The 14,487-nt window shown below is 47.7% G+C and overlaps 1 protein-coding gene across 1 annotated transcript; it reads left to right on the forward strand.

Moving 5' to 3' along the window:
- The first annotated feature begins 31 nt into the window (after positions 1-31).
- On the forward strand, positions 32-14,454 carry LOC134802151 (zinc finger protein 75D-like). Its single transcript, XM_063774745.1, has 5 exons — positions 32-276; positions 5,788-5,916; positions 12,061-12,633; positions 13,138-13,272; positions 14,299-14,454. The coding sequence occupies exons 1-5, from the start codon at positions 142-144 to the stop codon at positions 14,452-14,454; spliced, it is 1,128 nt and encodes a 375-aa protein (XP_063630815.1). The 5' UTR covers positions 32-141.
- The last annotated feature ends 33 nt before the right edge of the window (positions 14,455-14,487 follow it).

Genomic DNA, 14,487 nt, shown 5'->3' on the forward strand with positions numbered 1-14,487 from the left:
CAATTTGACAGTGGCACTGGCAGCGAACTTGGCAACTTTCATTGATTGTGCTTTTACGCGATACGATGCATAATTTCTATTTTCCACTATTTAAATGCGAAAAACAAGCAAACTAATCATTTCTGGCTAAACAAGATCGTCATGGATGTACAAAATGTTGCCTCAAATGAGGATTCCTTGCTTGCCTGTAGAGCTTGTCTGGTTACCGATTGTAAATTGTACAATATACATGATTATCAACTCGGTGGTGCCTTTGCTCGCATCTCAGGAGTCCCTGTGAGTATTAATTATCATTTAACGGTATTATATGATCACTAAACACTCGAAATTGCACGGAAAATATGACAATTGGTTCACACTGTTCACTATTTATAGTATGCTTGACTCTTTTTCGTCTTTCCAGTGGACATCGCAAGTTAAAAAATCTGTTAGCTAATTTTTACACCACACCCTTACATGCGGGATACATTATTTCAGTACTTGAGAATCTAATAAGAAAAGATTGTGAAGTAACCTTTTTCGAAACTGTAGAGTTAGACCAAGAAAAGTCTGCAGCGATATTGATAGCCCACGCAGTGCAAGTGTTATTTTAAACGTCAAACTTCTATGAAATTATGATGTATAAATAACACTGGCACTGCATGGACTATCAAAATCGCTGCAGACTTTTCTTGTGAGACATGGGCAAGTTGGTATTACATATATAATAATATATTTTATCTTAAGCTAATTATCCGAGCAATTTATTGATATTAATATTATTCCATAATATTGTTGGATAAGTATACAGATCAAATTTAACACATTCGACACTGCGTACCCGACTCTCGGGCACTCGTAAACTTTACTCAGATGCCGGCATACCCGCTAGTCGGGCAAGAGCTATAAACCTACACGCGACGCCGAAGTGCCCGACAGGCGGGCAAGCATTGCATCTTCACTACCTCAGGGCTGCCACTGACACTAACAGAAAAAATTGTAAGTCTTCTGATTATTCTGTGGTCGAAAAGTTGGTACAGTTGATTATTATATTTTATTACTTCACTTTGTATTTTTATTTACTTTACCTAATAATATTTGCACCAAATAGCCAAGACTTGGTGGAGCTACTGAAAACTACCGAAGTCTTCAGTAATGCCATCAACATGGAGTTTGGTGTCGATAAATGTGCGGTTATGCATGTACAGCGGGGGAAAGTTGTAAATTCAACAAATTTACAACTTTCTGAGACAATGTCTTTCAGATCCATCTCTGAATCAGAAACCTATAAATACCTTGGCATGTCACAGTCGTTGGGTATTGAGGAAGAAGGTATTAGACGGTCGGTGAAGGAGCGCTTTTTCAGTCGGCTCACAAAAGTACTCAACAGTCTTTTGTCAGGAGGCAACAAAGTGCGCGCCTTCAACGCCTGGGTAATGCCTCTACTCACATACTCCTTTGGCATACTAAGGTGGACTCAGACCGAGCTGGATGCCCTGGATCGGAGGGTCCGACAGCTGCTCACCACTCACCGTATGTTGCACCCACGCTCATCTGTTATGAGATTGTACATCCCACGGAAATGTGGAGGTCGCGGCTTTCTAAACGCCAAAAATCTCCACAACCGTGAGGTGTACAATCTCAGGAATTATTTCCTCAACAACGAGTGTGGGATGCATTGTGATGTGGTGGCAGCTGACAAGGGCCTCACGCCGCTCTCCTTGGCGAACGAGAACTGGCGCAAACCTGTAGTACTAAGCACCGAGGACCGCAAGGCGGTATGGAAGGATAAGCAGCTACACGGGCGGTTCTACAAGGCCCTCACGGGACCCGATGTGGACCTGCTCGCGTCGGTGAACTGGTTACGATTCGGGGACCTCTTCGGAGAAACCGAGGGTTTTGCCTGTGCAATTGCGGACGAAGTGATGATGACGAACAACTATCGGAAATATATCCTGAAGGACGGTACGGTCGACATTTGTCGGGCATGCCGCCGTCCCGGAGAGTCACTCAGGCATATTATCTCCGGTTGTTCTCATCTTGCTAACGGCGAGTACTTGCACAGACATAACCTCGTAGCCAGAATTATTCACCAGCAGCTTGCCCTCCTATACGGCCTTGTGGACCGCGAAGTGCCGTACTACAAGTACTCACCTGCGCCAGTTCTCGAAAATGGTCGTGCCACGCTCTATTGGGATCGATCTATCATCACTGACAGGACTATTGTAGCCAATAAGCCTGACATCGTGCTGATAGATCGATCGCAGCGCCGGACCGTGCTCGTCGACGTCACCATCCCCCATGATGAGAATCTCGTGAAGGCCGAGAAGGACAAGTCCAGCAAGTACCTAGACTTAGCCCACGAGATAACCGCTATGTGGGATGTTGACTCGACGATCATTGTTCCTATAGTCGTGTCAGCGAACGGTCTCATAGCGAAGAGTCTCGACCAACACCTAGAGAGACTCTCGCTGGGTGGTTGGATCAAGGGTCAGATGCAGAAGGCGGTAATTTTGGACACGGCGCGTATAGTACGTCGATTCCTCACTCTGCGGCCCTGACCACCGGCAGCTTGGACCCTGCCCCGCTGCCGGCGGCACCCTAGGTTAGGTTTTTTATAATGTGTTTATATATTTTTGTTATGTTTTGTAAGTGTTTTTATATTTTACTTTTATACTCACATTGTAAAACCCTAACCTAAGACCCTAATTGAATAAAGAGAATAATAATAATGGATCAAGGGTCAGATGCAGAAGGCGGTAATATTGGACACGGCGCGTATAGTACGTCGGTTCCTCACTCTGCGGCCCTGACCACCGGCAGCTTGGGCCCTGCCCCGCTGCCGGCGGCACCCTAGGTTAGGTTTTTTTATAATGTGTTTATATGTATTTTTTATTGTTTTGTAAGTGTTTTTATATTTTACTTTTATATTCATATTATAAAAATACCTAACTTAAGACGAAAAATAAATAAAAAAATAATAATAACATTGTTATGGCAGGTGTCCGGACCTCTTTTACAATAGCCCAGTCTCATTGTCCACCCAAACATCAATCCATAGACCTGTATACTGTTCACTTTTTCTACAATAGTCCCAATGCCTGCTGCGACCGGTTCATGGGTGTCTATTGTTGCGCCTGTGAACGGGTTCCAGCAGGCGTTCTACATGACATTAAAACTCTCCAAGGGGCCTCTACGTGTTGGATCTATATCCCCACGCAAGCCTATCAAAAGACCGGGATTTACAGGCCCGTGAAATCCAAAAGGAGACATAATAATAATAATTAAAGACGTTTATTCAAGAAGTTTGAACATAGGTACATAATAAAAGTACACGATAATGCTTACAAACTAATTGAAATGGAAAGTGGCTCAGCTTATGTCTGTGCCAAAAGGCTACCTAATGCGATTACAAAATAAAAATTCTTATTAGTTGGTTACGTGAAATTGCATACACGGGTATGTATCAATAGGAGTTAGAATTTTCGTAAATCGTACAACCTAATTTGTGTTTACGAATATTTAGTAAGTATAGGTATACATCTATTTCATGAGTACTCATAGGATGATTTTTGTGAAACAAAATTCGGAGAAAAATAAACCAAGAAATTCAACTAAGTACCTAACAACATTCTAACTTCTAAGCGGCAGTTCTCAGAAAAAGACAATAAGTCAGTCATCATAAAGCCCCTGCTACACGGCAGCCGACAAGCCCCCAAACCGCGTGGCCTTGGTCTGTCCCGGACCGTGTAGACAGTTGTTACCAACAAAATTTCGTTTGACCTCCGGACGCCCTTGGCATGCGAGCGCGCGCCAGCGACCGCGGTCTGAGCGGTCGGTCCGGAACCGTGTAGCCGCCCGACGCCGACCGCACTAGGCCATTTCGCTTGGAGGACGCGCCGTGTGCGCTCGTGTGGTTAATAGACATGCCATAGGTACTCAGTAGCATTTCTAATAATTTATCAAATACTTTCCTCTTCATTCTCAGAAAGTTATGTATGTCCCCGTAGCGTAGTCCAGCGAATTCATTAAGTTGCAATGACTCAACAAATGCCGTTTTTTGAGCCAGCGTTTCATTCATATACCCTTTTCTTTTTTTACAAACTTTTTATTAACTTGCAATATACCTAATCGTAAGTATGTAAATATGTTTGTACGGGTCAAATCTTGCAAGTTAAATTAGACCCACTTTCTAGTTTCCGATGGAGCTGAAAATTTGCATACATATATAAGTCGGGTGACAATGCATTATTATGGTACCATAGAGCTGATCTGATGATGGAGACAGGAGGTGGCCATAGGAACCCTGTGATAGAACAACGCGACCTAATTGTGTTTGGGGTTTTTAGAATTGTCTCGACGAGTATTAGTTGCCTCTGGAAAGAAAAGTACAGTCAGCGATAAAAGCTTGTACCAAAAATTGTTTTTTTGCCATAAACTTATTTTTTTGTCATTGCACTAGTATGAGTAGGTAGGTTATGAAATTTGGCGCCGCGACCAATAAGTTTTGCTGCCCCAGAAGTGAAGGAAGAAAAACAAAATGCAATCCGCCAGGGGTGGCATACGCCGCCCTTAGGGCCATACGCCACTGAGTAGGTACTAATGCCACGCCAACTTTCTGAAAGGTTAGGGGCCATTTTGTGCGCTTGCAATACGTGTTGTCCGTCCGCGAGTTCTGAACACACTGTGGTTTGCCACCGTCTAGCCAGACAACTCAAACGGACCCACACACCAAGGACAGACCAAGGTCAGACGGTTAGTAGGCTTGTCGGCTGCCGTGTAGCAGGGGCTTAAAACAGCACTGCACTGCAACTGCGTGGAAGCAAAACGTAACAAGTAGCTTGTTACGATAATTAGTACGTTCGTACACATACAATAAAGTCGCAACTTCTTTGACAAAAGAATGTAGTTACTGTGATCATACAGTTAACCCTGGAGATGTTGTTTACCATCCCTTATCTATTTGAAGTTTGCGACCCGGGTTTTTTTTCAACCCAGTCTCGGTGTAAAATTGCAATCCAAGCCATTCCGTAATGGTTTGTGATGTGCTTCGGACGTTGTTGTGTTGTGTTAATTTTCATTTTGACGACTCGGCTTGTTTTTTGGACAACTGTGATTTCTGCTTTCTTACTGGACTTTGTGGTTTTGCCTGTTGATGATTTGGCTTTGTGTGATTTTATTCATTTCCTACTGCCCCACTGAATGCATTGTGATAATTGATAAAACGGGGAGCCTAAACCTGAGCGTCCGCCGCTTGCCCGACTAGCGGGTTCGCGGCGTGCGGCATTGAGTTGCACGTCGTTGCCCGACTAGCGAGTACTGTCGGTTTCTGGGGTATTGTTTGAAATTTTGCCTGGTTGCGAAAGTGTTAATACTAAGAATTTCACGAAAAGATCGACAAACATAAATATTTAATAAAAACTACTAGTCTATAATTTTTCTACAATAAAATCTAAACCTGCCACCCCATCCCCAATACACCCAGCTCATGCTCCACAGAATGGCGCCAAGTAAATTTAGGGCGGCCATGTTTCCGTTTCAGCTGATAACCTATGTGCTGATCAAGCCTCGGAACCGGTTTTTTCTTCATACAAAAAATACCGATATTATTAAGTTCTTTTTCGTTCTTTGGTTTATTATTTCATTTTTGATGGGTTAATCGAATAATATGAAGTCGTTACCTAAATACATGATTCAGTCCTACAGAAAGAGCATAAAATAATAAAAAATATTGTGCTATTTTGGGGTTAAAAAAAAAACTGGTACCGAGCCGCGGTGCTAATATTTGTAATGATAATCCATTTCCAGGTCCACAAAGATGGGCTCCCGCAGCACCTCTGCATCTTCTGCAGCGCACAGGTGGCCCGCTTCGAAGCCTTCCGAGAGAAGGTCCTCCGCTCACACTTTTGTATGAGGGCAAAACTATGCGAGAGAGAGGTTAGCTTTTTGAGTATTTTTTTTACCACGTCGGTGGCAAATAAGCATACGGCCCGTCTGATGGTAAGCGGTCACCATAGATGCTTGCAACACGCTTGAAAACCTATGCATTCCTTTTTTGAATCCCATTGTAGACCCGCGGGAAAACAACAACAAACATATGTTTATAAAATTGCGAGACAAGGGGTTTATAAATAAATGAGTTGCAAGAAATTTAACATAAAAAAGTCTTATACTTACCTTTAAACAAGCAATTCTTGTATAGAATAGTAATAAATTTATATATTTCGGGGACCGACCAAGTTAAAGCTCTCACCGGGTCACCTTTAAATCTGTGTGTGCGGAATGCAATAAATAGAGAAGCATGGCGGGAAACAACGACTGCTCTGACAAGAGTATCTGACTAATTGTAAGAAGAAGAGATATTATGTGTTCCGTACTCTACGTCAGAGATGTTCATTGAGAGAGTAACGCGATCGGTGACCGATAGATGCCGCTAGCGTCTATGTAGTCGCTCCGCCCCACGCCGTGACGTTGTTCCGCTTCCCCTCACTGCAATCCGTTGCTCGCTTCCCGCGACTCGCCGCCACCATGTCATTGTTTCGTCGACCGTCTGACCGATGGTCCGCAAATATTTTTTTGCGTATATTTTTGCAGCATGGTGTTTTAACATTTCCGATCCAAAGCTCGGTCGATTAAATAGTGAGATATAGCAGAGATCGCTACTACATATTAGTCTTTTGGCGGTCTCGCGATCGAAATCATCGAACGGTGCTTTTCGATTCTACCCACTTTTTTCTTGCTAAATTAATTTTCACATTCCATGCTGCTAAAATCGTTACCGTTAACTCGCATTTTCGAGATCGAAGTAGGAAGTGCGTCAGTAGTTTTCGTTAACAAGTGGTAACGCAAGTCGCTCCGCGTCGGAGAGGGAACGTGCGGTCATCGTGCCGGCGGCGGCGGGGGCGGCGCCCGGGCGGCGGGGGCGGAGGCGGGCAGCCTGCGCGCGCCGCTGCCGGGTGCCGCGCTTCGCCGATAAGGAGGTTTGGATTGTCACGAACCATCCGGTGAGCCAGTTTAATGATATTCTAGTTTTATTGGCGTTCAGAAGTTACTTCGACACTAAAGGACGGTTCTCGGGCAGGTCGTATTAACCTGGGAGTACCTGGTGTCGTTAGCTGCGACGCGACCGGGGCTCCCCTGTCCCGCCCGGGCCCCGGCCCCCGCGCGCCGTCGACTTCCTTCTGCTGTCGTCCAAGGTGACCCCGAGACGCCGCGACGCTGCGGGCCGGAGCCCGAGGTGTCGCGGTGCGGGGTCCGCGGGACGCCCACTACTGTTGCCCGCGCCCGCTCCTGTTGCTGCAGTCGCGGTGCAGACGCTTCCAGCCCGCGAGAGCAGTCGCGGTGCGGACGCTTCCAGGCCGCGCCCGCTCCTGTTGCTGCAGTCGCGGTGCAGACGCTTCCAGCCCGCGAGAGCAGTCGCGGTGCGGACGCTTCCAGGCCGCGCCCGCTCCTGTTGCTGCAGTCGCGGTGCAGACGCTTCCAGCCCGCGAGAGCAGTCGCGGTGCGGACGCTTCCAGGCCGCGCCCGCTCCTGTTGCTGCAGTCGCGGTGCGGACGCTTCCAGTCCGCGGGACTCCGAGAGACGTCACACGCCCGCTCCTGTGGCTGCGGGCGCTTCCAGTCCGCGGGACTCCGAGAGACGTCTCACGCCCGCTCCTGTGGCTTCGGGCGCTTCCAGTCCGCGGGACTCCGAGAGACGTCACACGCCCGCTCCTGTGGCTGCGGGCGCTTCCAGTCCGCGGGACTCCGAGAGACGTCACACGCCCGCTCCTGTGGCTACGGGCGCTTCCAGTCCGCGGGACTCCGAGAGACGTCACACGCCCGCTTCTGTGGCTGCGGGCGCTTCCAGTCCGCGGGACACGCCCGCTCCTATTGCTGCGGTCGCGGCGCGGGTGGATCGCGGACCTCTCGATCCCGTCCTGGCGCCAAGGTGAAGGCGGACCGCTTCTGCGTCCCGACTGCTCGAATGGAAGGAAGGTAAGTTACGTGGAAGCAGTGGAAACGCTACGAGTACAGCGACGATCGCCGCGTTGGTTGCCGTCCGTCATGACGTCGCTGGTTACCTACGCGCCGGTGGTGGCCACCACGATGGCGCCGCCGAGGGCAGCAGTGTCACCGTGATGATGCGTGCAATTACGAGCCAGCCATCGGCGCCTCCCGTGCGGGTAACGTCCGTCACGCGCACCGACGCCTGTCGAGCTGGCCGCCACGACGGCGCCTCTCGCCTCACGCACCTGAGCCTGGCGACGGTGGCCGCCACGATGGCGCCGCCCGCTCGATGACTCTGCCCGCCACGATGGCACCGCCCGCCTCACGACGCACCAGTGCCTACCGAGCTGGCCGCCACGATGACGCCTCTCGCATCACGCACCGATGCGTTCCAAGCCGGCGGCGGCGGCCGCCACAACGGCGCCGCCCGCCACGATGGCACCACCACCTCGCGCACTGGCGCTTCTCGAGCTGGCCGCCACGATGGCGCCTCTCGCCTCACACCAGTGCCTCCCGAGCCAGGCGGCGGCCGCCTCACGCACCGGTGCCTCCCGAGCTGGCCGCCACGATGGCGCGTCTCGCCTCACGCACCGGCGCCTCCCGAGCCGGTGGCGGCGGCCGCCACGATGGAGCCGCCCACCTTACGCGACAGCGCCTCTAGAGCGGGCCGCCACGATGGGTCCTCGCCTCACGCACCAGCGCCTCCCGAACCAGTGGCGGCCGCCATGATAGCGCCGCCCGGCCTCACGCACCGGTGCCTCCCGAGCCGACCGCCACGATGACGCCTCTAGCTTCACGCACCGGCGCCTCCTGAGCGGCGGCGGTTGCCATAATGGCACCGACAATCACGTCGAACCTGTCCACCGATGCTGCAACCACGACGATGTCGTCCCTTGCAATGGCGCCCATGTTCTGTTCGCAAGAATACCACCGCGAACTTACCTGCCGCCGATGCTGCCTACCAAGCTGCGCTGGGCGCCACAGTATCAGTTTTGTCCTGTCCACATGGACCCATTGAGGTACGCAGGCGCTTATAGCTATGGTGCCATAGCACGAACAGACCGCTAAGCTTTTGGTTTCGGTTAAGGAGTCCTCCGGCTACGGCAGACAAGGTCGTAAAGAGCCTCGTCCTAGCGTGGCTCGACTGCCCGGAGTTGAAAGCGGTAAGATATGTCGATACTCAGAGGAAAATACGTCGTGTTCCCGGGTTTCATAAAGGTGCTGATCGACGTAGGGCCGTGCCGCTTCGAGGTTCCTATGACTTCTCGAGGCCATGGAGTGATCCAACCGAAGAACATCTAGCGACAAGGCCCTGTGCGACCGCTCAAAACCGAGGTGAAAGGCATCGAAAAGGTCTGCAGACTTCACATAATTATCTCTGCTTGCCCGCGCTCTCCAGCTTAAGTTCCGTCTTACAAAGACGAACTCGTGCGCCAAGCCCATAATAAACAAAATGGGACAAATAAACCCGCTGCGCCTGAACAAGCTTGAGTTTCCGGTTCTAAGAGAAAGGGGCCAGGAGGACTCCAGCAGTTTCCATCTACGTTATGCAAGCGCTAAAATCGATTTTAGACTTGATTTCATTAGTTCGATTTCCTTAAAAGCATGCTACCATACCCCTATACTAGCTCGATATAGGGTGTTTCTTCGGGTAAAGCGAATTAAACTATCACGCTCCTAGACATCACGTGGGACACGCGGCACAACACCCCGATTGAAAGTTTTCTTTTTCGCGACATACAGGCCTGCCTTGCTGCCGAGTTTCTCGCAGAAATGAGACTCAATGCCTCCTGTTCAGTCTCAAACTCGCAAACTTTAGTTCATGGAGGAAGGTGACACCTTCGCAGTCCCCAGCAACACGAAGCTGCCGAAAGCCTCGCGCCACTTTCTTCCTCATCTTATGCAAGCAGTCCGTTACAACCTCCAATATTGGTAGACAATGTACGAGGTAAGGCCCTTACAGTGAAGAGTAACCGTTAACGGGCCACATCTGCAGCGCTGACGACAGAAGTGTAAACATACAACCGCACCACTACAGTATACATAAAACGACGGCGACACTACATCCCCTCCGTTACCACGGCTGTCGCAAAAACTGCTGATGCCAGCAGATCGTCTACAGGTCGCGCTGGTTCCTTGCTACTTACCAGGTCAGTACAACCCCCGAGGGCGACGGTTTATCAAGAATTCACTGCGCGCCCGAGTGGCAGCTACGCCCAGAAGCCGCCGAGACTATCTGCGCCTGATAGGCGCCTTGTTGGCCAGCCTCCGATTTCGAGAGCCTTCGCACTGTGTCACGGTATTTCTTAACAGACTCTTTGAACTGCTACCACGTCTCTTCTGGCAGCTGCCGGTGATACGACTTGGTATGGATGTCTCCACCTCCCAGCCTAGTCTGCTACCTGTGACGGCGTGATAAGGAGAGCCTTCACGCAGCTGTGGTAAGCTTGCAATTTACTGGCGGTCCTAGTGAACACAGCGTCAGATCGCCCTCCCGCCCGCCCGACCGCCCTCCTGTCAGATAGGACGCTCCAACACCGAGCTGGCGTGACTGGCGCATGCATGCAACATGCCAAGGGCTAACGCTACATAGCGAACGAGACGCAACTCTCTAGGCCGCCTGTACGCCCACAATGTAGAAATGGTCTTCATGGTGCATCAAAAATAAGATCGACTGCCAGGTACCTCTAATATCCAGTGAAGTAGCGAGCTATCTCAGACATATATTTCTATTGCCCATGTTAGCTTTCAGAACGAGACTTGTTCATAAGCCTGTAACAAGCGCTGTATGTGAACCACTATCGGACACTATGCCTTCTTCCAACGCCATTAATAGCGAGACCAGCGCCTCCCAAACCACCAGCTTGGGACGCGAGAAATCTACTTGCCCTAATTTGAATAGCCCTACAACGTACCTATATAGAAGAGCTGCCGCATTTTTACTGTTAGCATCAGGCCGCAGGGTCAATGACCTTACTCTACTATACTGTAGCCCGGGCAATTACATAGATAACGTTCACGCTATTATTTTGTGTCCGAAATTCGGCTCTAAACCAGATAACGTGTCTTACCGATTGGACTCTTAGAAGCTCCGGAATAAAGTATAGACCCAGTAAGTAGGTAGTCTGGGTACGTCAACTTGTGAGAATTACACAAAATGTTAGGGGACACTGCGCTTTCAGCCACAGTCTCATCCAAGCCGGCCTCGCTTAAGATTGCTTTCGATCCACGATGTACTTAATCACTAAATTGGCTGGAAATCTATCCAATTAGCGATATTTTGGCTTAAGTTAATTGGGAACATGACTCTTCTTTAGACGATTCTATCGCCGAGATTCTGCGGATTGGATGAGATTTCGAATGAGAAATCTCTCAAACCAGTTTAACGTCAGATTCGAACCTGGGATTACAATTTAAATTCACAATTTCCTGTAATGCATCATTATAACGAGTCACTGTGATTTCATGGGTTTCTCTGAGTTCTATGACAGTAGGTGTAGCCCTAACGCTTGCGCGCCCGCTGACTCGCCACCAGGAGATAATAAACAGGTCTCAATGAACATCTCTGACGTAGAGTACGGAACACATAATATAAAAATTTTACCTTCCAATAAAATTGATATTATGTTTCCTTCTACGTCAGAGATGTGAGTAATGCCTTCCTGGCAGGCTACTAGGCTACTTTTATGCCGACGGTACTTCTCCTCAACAATGACATGGTGGCGGCGAGTCGCGGGAAGCGAGCAACGGATTGCAGTGAGGGGAAGCGGAACAACGTCACGGCGTGGGGCGGAGCGACTACATAGACGCTAGCGGCATCTATCGGTCACCGATCGCGTTACTCTCTCAATGAACATCTCTGACGTAGAAGGAAACATAATATCAATTTTATTGGAAGGTAAAATTTTTATATTTTTGGGATCTCGGAAACTGCTCTAACGATTTCGGTGAAATTTGCCATATGGGGGTTTCCAGGGGCGATAAATTGATCTAGCTAGGTCTTATCTCTGGTAAAACGCGCATTTTTGAGTTTTTATGTTTCCCGAGCAAAGTTAAAAAGTATACACTAAATCAACAATATATTCCTTTTCAGTTGGATACAAACATTATCCGCACTATCGACCGCGCTCACTTCAAGCTCCTCAACAACCTAGCGTTCACCAAACCACAGACCGAGTGCATAAACCTGAAGACCCCTGAAGACATAAAAAACGAACCCAACACAGACATCGACGACACTAAACATAATATTGAGAAACAAGATCTGAAAGAAGAAGATGAAAACGATGATATAGAACTTGATAATGATGATCCAGTTGAGGATATATTCATCCTCACAGACGTCGAAGACATTAAAAAGAAAAAAAGAAGAGTTACAGCTAAGAAAAAGATGAAACTTGAAAAATTTGATGACGACGATGACGTGAAACTTGTAAATTTTGCTAAAAAAAGACAGAGGAAGAAAGAGGGCAATCAAAAAAGTGTTGTTAAAAAGAGAGAATTGAAAAGTAAAAGTGATAGTTCGAAACCGAAAGTGAAGAGGGAAAGGAAGCCAAAGGAAGACAGTAAGAGGAAGTTTCGGAATCCGGAGAACGGTTACATGCCGGTGTTTGACTTTGCTACGTTTGAGAATGCCTTTGAAGTGCGTGTTGTTACTTTGAGTAAGGTAAGGATACAATTTAAGCATTTTCGGACCGGGTTGGGGGACAAAATATTTCATAAAATTATTAGATTTTTCCCCAGTTAGATAGATGGCAGCACTATCTCTCTCGCTATACCGTAAATCAGTTCTTTACCTATAGATGTCAGAAAAACCTATTAGAAATGTGCAGTCCCTTGTTTCTCCGACTTCTAATACCTTCACAACTTGACATTGGCTAACGTTCCAAAAGCCATAATAGAAAAAAAAATGTGCAGTCAAGCGTGAGTTGACTTATTTAAGTAGATTTTGATCCGACCCCTACGGGTTTTTTAAAGACATTTCATTCACGTTCCACATAAAAAAAGACATAGTTAAAAATTGAGTAATGTACCCTTGTAAGGAACCCTTGGAACGCGAGTCCGACTCGCACTAGACCGGTTTTCTTTATTGTATATTATATATTTCAGTTTACATTTTTCTAATATTAAAAAAACGAGGTATAGTCTAAGTTTTTTCTCACATATGCAGGAAGACCAACTGGAGGAAATTGCGACGCGCAAAGAGTCCGCCAACTATCTGGAGTCCCCGTTCCAGTGTCACGACTGCGGGAAAGGGTTCCTGGCCGAGGAGGCCTATAACAACCATCAGTTGCGGCACAGCCCGGTGAGTGGAAGAGATCGCTACGAGCACAGAGTCTGCCAACTGACTGGAGTAGTGTCCCTGACGTAGTGTTGGTTAGGACTCGAGTCCTTTGAGTACTCTGCTTCAAGACTCGACTCAGTTTTTCAGACTCTTATAATTAAGTCTAAAATCGAGTTCTTTTGTCAGAGACCCGAGTCTTTTGTAGAGACTTGAGTCCTTTTCAGAGAACTCTTGATTTTTTTACAAACTATTTCGAAATGCATTGTTTTTATGTAAAATTTGTGGATTAAGTACACAAGTCATACAATAACGTCTAATTTCTTTACTGTTATTTAGGGAAAACCTATTTTATTGTCCTAATGTAATTATTATTGTGCTGAAACCTTCGAGCAACACAGGGAAGGGAGACGACATTCGTACTATATCAATTCAATGTCATAGTGAAAACTTGTCTAAAAACTGTTTAAGGCCTAGTATGTATAAGTTACTCTATGGTTTACTATGTGCACTAGTGCTGCACTCTGGCGGCAAACATTGCAGTAATACTCCCTATCAGGGATGTTGCGAATATTCGCATCCGCATCCGCATAAAATCGATGCAGAGTTTATGCGGATGCGGATGTCGAACAAGTCGGTACAGGAACGTCTTAGCGGCGGCGTAAGTGTTAGGTAATTTCGTCATTACCTATAACGAAATCATCTAGATCCAGAAAAGTCGGCCAAGTTACTATATTTATAAGTTTATTAAATATAATGCTCCTATATTCTTGCTCAAATACTAAAACGATTCTTTTTTTTTATAAAAATTACTAAAATGTAATATTTGACGTTTTAAGTACCTAATCTTGACATCCGCACCCGCGGATGTGAGCCTTTAAATATCCGCATCCGCGGATGTCAAAAAATCTGCATCCGCTACATCCCAGCTCCCTATGGACTATGACTGGTATTATTTTAGAGTGCGGGCCCGTACGCGTGCGAAATCTGCAAAGTCCGCTTCAATACATTATAATATTAAGAAATTGTCTATGACTGGTATCATTGTAGAGTGCGGGCGGGTACGCGTGCGAGATCTGCAAGGTCCGCTTCAACATGCAGTGCCGCCGGCAGGAGCACCAGGACATGCACCGGCTCAAGTTCTTCTGCAAGAACTGCAGCTTCGTCTCCAGAAACAGGTTGGATAACTCTTATTATTGTCTATGACTGGTATCATTGTAGAGTGCGGGCGGGTACGCG

Source organism: Cydia splendana, chromosome 24, assembly GCF_910591565.1.
Source record: "Cydia splendana chromosome 24, ilCydSple1.2, whole genome shotgun sequence".
In the NCBI taxonomy this organism is placed as follows: Eukaryota; Metazoa; Arthropoda; class Insecta; order Lepidoptera; family Tortricidae; genus Cydia; species Cydia splendana.

What these genes read in the sequence shown, in the direction of transcription:
- LOC134802151 (XM_063774745.1), top strand. Translation starts at nt 142, where the DNA reads ATGGATGTACAAAATGTTGCCTCAAATGAGGATTCCTTGCTTGCCTGT. An exon ending in CTCGCATCTCAGGAGTCCCT is followed by an intron (nt 277 to 5,787) that starts GTGAGTATTAAT and finishes ATCCATTTCCAG; the next exon opens with GTCCACAAAGATGGGCTCCC. An exon ending in CAAAACTATGCGAGAGAGAG is followed by an intron (nt 5,917 to 12,060) that starts GTTAGCTTTTTG and finishes ATTCCTTTTCAG; the next exon opens with TTGGATACAAACATTATCCG.